The sequence below is a fragment of the Ranitomeya variabilis genome, chromosome 4 (assembly GCF_051348905.1).
Source record: "Ranitomeya variabilis isolate aRanVar5 chromosome 4, aRanVar5.hap1, whole genome shotgun sequence".
NCBI lineage: Eukaryota > Metazoa > Chordata > Amphibia > Anura > Dendrobatidae > Ranitomeya > Ranitomeya variabilis.
Window position 1 is genome coordinate 253761859 of NC_135235.1, and position 11230 is coordinate 253773088.

General features: G+C 47.6%; 1 protein-coding gene across 2 annotated transcripts; it reads right to left on the reverse strand.

Annotated features, from left to right (window-relative positions):
* Positions 1–10841, reverse strand: TMEM218 (transmembrane protein 218). Of its 2 annotated transcripts, none has more exons than XM_077249599.1 (4): positions 10707–10841; positions 7864–7974; positions 5195–5297; positions 1–248 (listed from the first exon to the last, which is right to left on the reverse strand). In XM_077249599.1, exons 2-4 carry the CDS (start codon positions 7971–7973, stop codon positions 114–116), a joined length of 348 nt encoding a protein of 115 aa, XP_077105714.1. In that variant the 5' UTR covers position 7974; positions 10707–10841; the 3' UTR covers positions 1–113. The 2 variants fall into 2 exon arrangements, with proteins under 2 accessions (XP_077105714.1, XP_077105715.1); XM_077249600.1 differs by having other exon boundaries at positions 10665–10746.
* Between the last annotated feature and the right edge of the window lie 389 nt (positions 10842–11230).

Sequence of the window (11230 nt, forward strand, 5' to 3'; positions counted from 1 at the left end):
CCAGGGAAAAAAAAAAAGATTTATTCTTATATAAATGTTTTGTAAACAAGTATCAAATATAAATATTATAAAAAGTACAAATGACACAAAAAGCTGCCATCACTCCCTGAATGTCACCGAACCCGCAGAGGTTTGGCATAGACTGGTTCCAGGACCCAGGAGCTGACGGCCAGGAAGACGCTTCCAAGGAAGATGACACTGATTATGGACAGGAGGACGTAGCGGCCAATGAAGAAGGAGTCAACGATCTACAAGACAGAGAACGTGGGAATGTCAGTGCACGCGACATGGTCAGGAGAAGCACAGATGTATGAGCATGTCAGTAATGCATTCACAGGACACCTGGGACAAGAAGCTTTACCTGAGCAACGCCAAGGACAGATCCTTTATAAAGGCAACCTTCAGTGTCAATGCTCTGATGTCACAGGAACAGAGAAAAACTAAGGCAGTGTCAGATCCGTCTCATGAAAGACTCCTCATACCGGTGGTGGTGTATCTACTGACCACACACACTCCTCATACCGGTGGTGGATCTACTGACCACATACACTCCTTATACCGGTGGTGGTGTATCTACCGACCACACACTTCTCATACCGGTGGTGGTGTAACTACCGACCACACACTCCTCATACCGGGGGTGGTGGTGGATCTACTGACCACACACTCCTCATACCGGGGGTGGTGGTGGATCTACTGACCACACACACTCCTCATACCGGGGGTGGTGGTGGATCTACTGACCACACACTCCTCATACCGGGGGTGGTGGTGGATCTACTGACCACACACTCCTCATACCGGGGGTGGTGGTGGATCTACTGACCACACACTCCTCATACCGGGGGTGGTGGTGGATCTACTGACCACACACTCCTCATACCGGGGGTGGTGGTGGATCTACTGACCACACACTCCTCATACCGGGGGTGGTGGTGGATCTACTGACCACACACTCCTCATACCGGGGGTGGTGGTGGATCTACTGACCACACACTCCTCATACCGGTGGTGGTGGTGGTGGATCTACTGACCACACACACACACTCCGTATACCGGTGGTGGATCTACTGACCACACACTCCTCATACCGGTGGTGGTGGTGGATCTACTGACCACACACTCCTCATACCGGGGGTGGTGGTGGATCTACTGACCACACACTCCTCATACCGGGGGTGGTGGTGGTGGATCTACTGACCACACACTCCTCATACTGGGGGTGGTGGTGGATCTACTGACCACACACTCCTCATACCGGTGGTGGTGTAGCTACTGACCACACACTCCTCATACCGGTGGTGGTGGATCTACTGACCACACACTCCTCATACCGGTGGTGGTGGTGGATCTACTGACCACACACACTCCGTATACCGGTGGTGGATCTACTGACCACACACTCCTCATACCGGTGGTGGATCTACTGACCACACACTCCTCATACCAGTGGTGGTGTAGCTACTGACCACACGCACTCCTCATACCGGTGGTGGTGTATCTACTGACCACACACTCCTCATACCGGTGGTGGTGGTGGATCTACTGACCACACACACTCCTTATACCGGTGGTGATCTAACTACCGACCACACACTCCTCATACCGGTGGTGGATCTACTGACCACACACACTCCTCATACCGGTGGTGGTGTATTTACTGACCATGCACACTCCTCATACCGGTGGCGGTGTATCTACTTACCACACACTCCTCATACCGGTGGTGGTGGATCTACTGACCACATACTCCTCATACCCGTGGTGGTGTAGCTACTGACCACACACTTCCTCATACCGGTGGTGGATCTACTGACCACACACTCCTCATACCGGTGGTGGTGTATCTACTGACCACACACACTCCTTATACCGGTGGTGGTGTATCTACTGACCACACACACACTCCTTATACCGGTGGTGGTGTATCTACTGACCACACACACACTCCTTATACCGGTGGTGGTGTATCTACTGATCACACACTCCTCATACCGGTGGTGGATCTAGTGATCACACACACACACACTCCTCATACCGGTGGTGGTGGTGTATCTAGTGATCACACACACTCCTCATACCGGTGGTGGTGGTGTATCTAGTGATCACACACACTCCTCATACCGGTGGTGGTGGTGCATCTAGTGATCACACACACTCCTCATACCGGCGGTGGTCTATCTACTGACCACACGCACTCTTCATACCGGTGGTGGTCTATCTACTGACCACACGCACTCTTCATACCGGTGGTGGTCTATCTACTGACCACACGCACTCTTCATACCGGTGGTGGTCTATCTACTGACCACACGCACTCCTCATACCGGTGGTGGTCTATCTACTGACCACACACACTCCTCATACCGGTGGTGGTGGTGTATCTACTGACCACACACTCCTCATACCTGTGGTGGTGGTGTATCTACTGACCACACACTCCTCATACCGGTGGTGGTGTAGCTACTGACCACACACACTCCTCATACCGGTGGTGGTGGTGTATCTACTGACCACACACTTCTCATACCGGTGGTGGTGTAGCTACTGACCACACACACTCCTCATACCGGTGGTGGTGTATCTAGTGATCACACACACACTCCTCATACCGGTGGAGGATCTACTGACCACACACTCCTCATACCGGTGGTGGTGTATCTACTGACCACATACACCTACTTATACCGGTGGTGGTGTAGCTACTGACCAGACTCATAACTGGTATATCTGCTAACCATCCACTACCTTAAACCCGTGATTGCATACCTAATAACCATTCAATCCTAACCGGTGGTGGTGTGTGTACCTGATCACCGTCCACTCCGCATAACTGGTGGCGGTGTAGCTGATCACTGTACACTCCTCAAATGAATGGTGGTGTACATAATCACTGCACGATCCTCATATTGGTGGTGGTGTACCTAATGACCAAAACTCCTTATAACCAGTGGCGGTGTACCTAATGATCGTCCACGCCTCATAACCAGATATTATGTAGCTGATGACTGAACACTCCTCATAACCAGTGGTGGTGTACCTGATGACTGTACGCTCCCCATTACCAGCGGCGGTGTGCCTGATGACTGAACACTCCTCATAACTAGTGGCGGTGTACCTGATGACTGTACGCTCCCCATAACCAGTGGCGGTGTACCTGATGACTGTATGCTCCCCATAACCAGTGGTGGTGTACCTGGTAACTGTACGCTCCCCATAACCAGTGGTGGTGTACCTGGTAACTGTACACTCCCCCATAACCAGTGGAGGTGTACATAATGACCGTCTACTCTTCACTGCTAATATTCTTGAGGTCAGTATAGTCTCACCGCCCCCCCCGATGCAGCAAATACAGACACTTTCCACCCCTAGCAGGATGCTGATGAAAGAAAGTCAGCAGAAGCCTAATAAGAGTTATTTTGCCGGGCATGAAACAAGTGTGAACACATAAGAGGTGATCTCCTGAGCTATCCTTAGCTGTAAACTGGCTCCAGGGACCGGGCCAACACACTGCTGCAACACGAAAGGTCATTCTAAGGAGTCCATATTACGCCTGACCTTGGCTTCGGCACAGAACAAGTCTCTTGTGGATGACATGTTTGTCTGGGCAACGCGTTTCGCTTTTTAATTAGCCAATTAGTGGACCTTCAGCGCATAAAGCCCTAGTCATGTATTATTGATAGAGCCCTAGTGCTGCGAGATGGAAAAGGGGGAGGGGGATGGGAGGAACACAAATCTTATAATTAGTTCTCAGACGAGTGCGGTGGTCACCGGGAGATAAATCGGCCACAGATACCTGCGTTCATTTTCTGTTTATTTCTGATCCAGTGACCTGTAATCTCCGGCTGCGGGCACCCCATATTTACATAACGAGCAATCCCGCATATTTTGCTTTGGATTCTGGCCATGTGTATTGTGAGGGAAATGTGGGTAACTTTTCATCCGAAAGAGGAGAATCACATAATATTAATGCTTCTACGAAATCCTAACGTTAAGCCGTATAATATTATTACTAAGAAAGTAGCTAGAAATCAAAACGGCTCCTGGATCCCAGATGCTGCACATTATAGCATCCATCACCCATCGTTAGTTCACTATACAAATATACAACAAAATTTTGTGAAATGCAGAACTGTTTTCAATTTTTCAATATTCGGTAAATAGTAAAGTTGCAATTTTAACCATTTAAAAGGTTATTTCCAAAATCACAATGTATTCTTATAATAATGTGAGCATATTTATTTATTTATGCAATATAACTCATGTTTATATCGGCCTCGTCTTGCACATATCACCCCCTCCCCCCAAGGATGCTCCTCGAGGAGGAAGAGAAATGCTCCCTATGACCCAAAGAACACCATCCTCACTGTCAAGCATGGAGGTGGAAACATTATGTTTTGGGGGTGTTTCTCTACTAAGGGCACAGGACTACTTCACCGCATCAATGGGAGAATGGATGGAGCCATGTACCGTAAAATCCAGAGGGACAACCTCCTTCCCTCCACCAGGACATTAAAAATGTCACGTGGCTGGGTCTTCCAGTAAGACAATGACCCAAAACATACAGCCAAGGCAACAAAGGAGTGGCTCAAAAAGAAGCACATTAAGGTCATGGAGTGGCCTAGCCAGTCTCCAGACCTTAATCCCATAGAAAACTTATGGAGGGAGTTGAAGCAAGCCAAGCGACAGCCTCAAAATCTTTTTGATTTAGAGATGATCTGCAAAGAGGAGTGGACCAAAATTCCTCCTGACATGTGCGCAAACCTCATCATCAACCACAAAAAACGTCTGACTGCTGTGCTTGCCAACAAGGGTTTTACCACCAAGTATTAAGTCTTGTTTGCCAGAGGGATCAAATACTTGTTTCTCACTGCAAAATGCAAATAAATGTATATAAAATTTATTCAATGTGATTTTCTGGATTTTATTTTTGATATTCTATAATGTTAAAATTAACCTACCCTTAAAATTATAGACTGTTCATGACTTTGTCAGTGGACAAACTTTCAAAATCAGAAAGGGATCAAATACTTATTTCCCCCACTGTATCAGTAACGCACGCCTCCTTATCCGCAGCTTCCCCAGAAGACCAGACTGAACAATAAGGCGCGATCACCCATGTACATTTCAGTATCTCGCTGAGTGCACTGGGGCTAGTATATATGTAATGTCAGAGGAGGATCAGATGAAATACCTGAACTTCTTTTTCTGGAGAGGGCGTTTCGCTCGCTCGGGGAAAAAATACCAGAATAAGAGTAATGATCACTGCCAGGAGGAGCAGAGCGAGGCTTGAAAACCTGGAAGACAACAATAATAGTAGCAAAAAAGATATAAGGAAAGAGCATCTCTCCCAAGATTTCTTTACAATCTGACATCCGGTCCCTGCAGACTTACTTGCCATGTGGATACCATGAGGTCTAAACTGTTTTGTTGAGTCAGCTATAATTCCATAAGGTGTTATGGAGATACTATACATCGTAGCCGTACATTGTGTATATTTCCGAGATCCCCAGAACATGGCGAATGCCCGGCTGGGTCTCAACCTGTTCTATCACGCAGGGGTATGGAGATACATAGAATAGCCAGTAAAAACCAGATAGCAATGGGGTGTTTGGTCTTAACGCATAGTGGGGACTTGGCTGGATCTGATGGCACCAGAACTGCCTCCCTAGGACTGTCTATTAAAGAATTATGACTTCTCTTAGGTTTTGGAGTTTTTAGCTGCCAGAGGCAAGAGGAGATTTAGGTTCAGCCCAGATGGCAGGAAGGGAGTGACCCAAAGGCTAGTGTAAAGCTATGTGGTCCCTCTCACTGGTATGCTTGCTGGTCAATTTGAAAGTGGGTGCCGCATCAAGTAACGTGCTGAACAGGTACCAGGGAGACAGCTGGCGGCCCATGCTCCATGCCGCCCAGCACCCACACAGTCGAACATCAACACAGTAATTGACATTCTGCTTATACCTTTTGTCCTACCACTATCTGTATTTGCATATCTGACCATTGTATATGTATAACCATTGTGTACATGGAGTATTGTCTAGCGTACCCGATATTGTATATGTATAACCATTGTGTACATAGTGTGTTGTCTAGCGCAGAGGTGTCAAACTGCATTCCTCGAGGGCCGCCAACAGGTCATGTTTTCAGGATTTCCTTGTATTGCACAGGTGATAATTTAATCACCTGCACAGAATGATTCCAGCACCTTGTGGAATGCTAAGGAAATCCTGAAAACATGACCTGTTGGCGGCCCTCGAGGAATGCAGTTTGACACCTCTGGTCTAGCGTACCCTTAGGCCATGTGCACACGTTCAGGATTTTTCGCGTTTTTTCGCTATAAAAACGCGAAAAAAACGCTTACATATGCCTCCTATTATTTACAGGGTATTCCGCATTTTTTGTGCAAATGTTGCATTTTTTTCCGCGAAAAAAATCGCATCGCGAAAAAAAAAGCAACATGTTCATTAAAAATGCGGAATTGTGGGGATTCCGCACACCTAGGAGTGCATTGATCGGCTTACCTCCCACACGGGGCTGTGCACACCATGCGGGAAGTAAGCAGATTATGTGCGGTTGGTACCCAGGGTGGAGGAGAGGAGACTCTCCTCCACGAACTGGGCACCATATAATTGGTCAAAAAAAAAGAATTAAAATAAAAAATAGTCCTATACTCACCCTTTGATGGACCCCGAAGTGTTCCCGCCTCTCCGGTGCATGCTCTCTCTTCGGTTCCTATAGATGGTGTGGTTCAGGACCTGTGATGACGTCACTGTCTTGTGATTGGTCGCGTGAGTCACATGAGCGGTCACGCGACCAATCACAAGACAGTGACGTCATCACAGGTCCTGAACCACACCGGCATCTATAGGAACGGACGCCGCTGAGGAGATCGTCTGGGTGAGTATAACCATTTTTTATTTTTTTTAATTATTTTTAAACATTCTATCTTTTACTATAGATCCTGCATAAGCAGCATCTATAGTAACAAGTTGGTCACACTTGTCAAACAGTATGTTTGACAAGTGTGACCAACCTGTCAGTCAGTTTTCCAAGCGATGCTACAGATTTCTTGGAAAACTTTAGCATTCTGCAAGCTAATTACGCTTGCAGAATGCTAAAAAAACGGGAAAAAAACGGGAAAAAAACACAAAAAAAAAATGCGGATTTCTTGCAGAAAATTTCCGGTTTTCTTCAGGAAATTTCTGCAAGAAATCCGGACGTGTGCACATACCCTTAAGGTGATTAAATATATAATTTCATCTTGAGCTGCTCTTTTATATTGTTCCACACGTCCGTTTCTCGGCTTAACTTTCCATGCTACTGGGGCTGGTTTCTGGCCTGATATAATCCCGTTAACGGATCGGGCTTATATCGAACGAGGAACGGATGGCAGTCCTACTGAGCTAGCAGCGCTCTGTTTCACTGGTGCTAGTGAAAGGTACCTCTCAGCCTGTCAGGGTTGTGAGCGAGTGTGATGCCACGTCAGTGACTGCATGGGCCACATCCTCTCTCACTCCCTGTGCCTCCCTGGACCCGTGTGTCTGGGGTGTGTGTAAAATTGCACCACGTTGACCTATGTGTCCCCAGGGGGTGTGGAACGTCATGTTGGGATAAGTGAGGAGACCATACCACGTGATCTCGCTGATGTAATAGTGATGTTAGGCGGGGTGGCGAGATCGTCACATGTGGTGGCAGTGGACGGATTCTGCGTGATATCGCTGGTGTCATCCATCACAAGTACCGTCTGACATGGCTGCTGGACCAGGTCCTGTGAAGCGATCTGCATCATCTTCATTTGGGGAGCACATGACCATGACTGCTTCAGTAATACAGACTCTTATTAGCGAGTACCATGGATCTTACCGCGCTGCTCCAGACGCTCGAGACAGAACGATGCACATCAGCAGGGTGACCACCCAGATCACAGCGATCACAAACACCCCGGTGCCCACGCCGAGGACCGTGGAGGCCATCCTATGGGAGAGCACACAGATGTGAGGTTACTCTGCAGCAGGACCATCATACATGCTGCATCCATTGTCCGTGTTACTTCTGCCATCCCCGGCCGCACGTCTCCGGATCGGACCTGTCTTATAGGGATATACACTGTGTTCCAAATTATTATGCAAATAATATTTCCTCATATTTTCTCTAAATTACCTATCTGAATTGCAGTCATTGTTATATTCCAGTCATCTACTATTCTAGTATAATTGCAATGTTTTGGAACAAACTGCCTATGAAAACAGTATCTTTTAAAAAAAAATAAACACTCAAAATGCATGTTCCAAATTATTATGCACAGCAGAGTTTTCAACCTTTTTTTTTTTTTTTAACAAGAAAATGGTCAATTGTGAAGTTATAAGCATTATCAGCTTATTACAAAATAAAATCAAACAGTTTTCAAGTGAAACTTTATTCTAGGTGATGTTACATTTGCACATAGGACCCCTTGTTCGAAAGAAGCTTCTGAACTCTCTCGTCCATTGAATTTGTCAGTTTTTGGATGGTTTCTGCTTCAATTGTTTTGCATGTGGACAGAATACCCTCCCAGAGCTGTTGCTTAGATGTGAACTGCCTCCCGCCATCATAGACACTCTCCTTTTGATGATACTCCAGAGGTTCTCAATGGGGTTGAGGTCAGGGGAAGATCGTGGCCACACCATAAGTTTGTCCTCTTTTATGCCCATAGCAGCCAGAGATGCAGATGTGTTTTTTGCAGCATGAGACGGTGCATTATCATGCATGAAAATGATCTTGCTGCGGAAAGCACGGTTCTTCCTCTTGAACCATGGCAGGAAGTGTTGTTTTAGAAACTCCACATAGATTATGGAGTTCATCTTTACCCCTTCAGGGATCATAAAGGGGCCGACAATCTCTCTCCCCATGATTCCAGCCCAAAACATTACTCCACCTCCTCCTTGTTGGCGCCTTAGCCGTGTTTTCATGGGGTGTCCATCAACCAGCCATCCTCCACTCCATCCATCTGGACCATCGAGCATTGCACGGCACTCATCGGTGAACAAAACAGTTTGGAAGTCAGTCTTCATGTATCGTTTGGCCCACTGGAGCTGTTTCTGCTTGTGTGCAGTGGATAGAGGTGGACAGGATGGCTTACGCACCTCTGAAGGACCCTGCATCTTGTTGTTCTGGGGACGTTGGAGGCACCAGCAGCTTCAAAAACCTGTCTGCTGCTATGACAAGGCATTTTTGCAGCTGCTCTTTTAACCTTACGCAATTGCCTGTTGGAAAGAGTCCTCAATTTTTCCTTATCAGCACGCACACGTGTGTGCTGGGAATCAGCTACATACTTCTTGATTGTGCGATGATCACGATGAAGTGTCTTGGCAATGTTGATTGTAGTCATGCCTTGACCTAAATACTCCACAATTTGTTGCTTCTCAGCAGCCGACACATCCTTTTTCTTTCCCATTTTGGCAAAAAATGTAGGCTGCTTAATAATGTGGAACAGCCTTCTTAAGTAGTCTTGCCTTTATTTGGACGCACCTGCCAAACTAATTTGCACAGGTATCTGCAATTGCTTTCAGTGATATAATGGTATGTTTCCACGTTCAGGATTGCATCAGGATTTGGTCAGGATTTTCCATCAGTATTTGTAATCCAAAACCAGGAGTGGAACAATTAGAGGAAATGTATAATAGAAACATATGCACCACTTCTGCATTTATCACCCACTCCTGGTTTTGGCTTACAAATACTGATGAAAAATCCTTATCAAATCCTGATGCAATCCTGAACATGGAAACATACCCTAAAGATCCCTGACACACATCACCATCAATGAGTTTAAATGACAAACAAAAAAATTCTAACCTTATCACTCCTAAACTCTTTGTGCATAATAATGTGGAACACAGTGTAAAGCTGTTAGTTCAGGGCAGAGGACGGCGAGAAATGTGACTGTAACATGAAATGTAAAATACGACTGAGCATGGACACGTGAATGTACCGCGGCCGCGCTCAGACCAGGCGCAGAGTTCAGCTGCCGCCACAGACGCAGAATTCGTGCACTTCATGCTGCAATGTCACAGAAACAATTCTTAGCAAATCCCCCATTATAAGAGGCTGCTGGACACTGACACTATGGCGCATTACTGGGGTGTCACATTAGAGCGCCACCTACAGACAGAGGCCTGTCACATTAGAGCGCCACCTCCAGAGACCTGTCACATTAGAGCGCCACCTCCAGAGACCTGTCACATTAGAGCGCCACCTCCAGAGACCTGTCACATTAGAGCGCCACCTCCAGAGACCTGTCACATTAGAGCGCCACCTCCAGAGACCTGTCACATTAAAGCGCCCCCTACAGACAGAGGCCTGTCACATTAGAGCGCCACCTACAGACAGAGGCCTGTCACATTAGAGCGCCACCTCCAGAGACCTGTCACATTAGAGCGCCACCTCCAGAGACCTGTCACATTAAAGCGCCCCCTACAGACAGAGGCCTGTCACATTAGAGCACCACCTCCAGACAGAGGCCTGTCACTGAACCACATTAGGGGGAACAAGTGTTTCCATAGGAACCAACATGGCAGCAACGTTCGATTTCAGTCCTACACAAGGAAAATGTCGGTTGCTAGGGGTGACCGCGCGGTTTACATGGCTCAGTGCACGATATCACAGAGCTGTAGTGTCCGTGTTACCCCGGATCAGGAGCCCTCCCGGGACACCGCAGAACCTCTCACCCGCTGCCCGGTATCAGCAATCGCTCTCGTGTTGCAGGCCTGTTAAGAGTGGAGACGCAGTATAGCCAATCCAAACTGACGTCACATCAGTCCTCTTGCCGCATGTCCAATCACAGGCGCAGTCTCATCGCGTCCTCGGTCTGCGGTTGGCTGACGTGCGTCTCCTTGGTAACCCTGGTTTGCTGTGGTCACTCAGGCCTGGGGGGTTTTGAGCACAGGACGGCGGCGGGTGAGGACGGCGGCGGGTGAGGACGGCGGCGGGTGAGGACGGCGGCGGGTGAGGAGGAGGCGGCCGCTCCTGTGTATAATCCTATCATTGTAGTCAGAAACCTTCCTGCTGACACTGTACAGACAGCGGCGACAATCACTGTGCGCCTCCGGATACCAACAGTGCAGAGCGCGACTGTAATAATTATAAGGGTATGTGCACACGCTGCGGATTACCCTTCGGAATTTCTGCTGCAGATTCTTCCCTCTCTTGCCAGTAAACGCAGGTGCGGTTTTTGATGCGTTTATTCCATGCG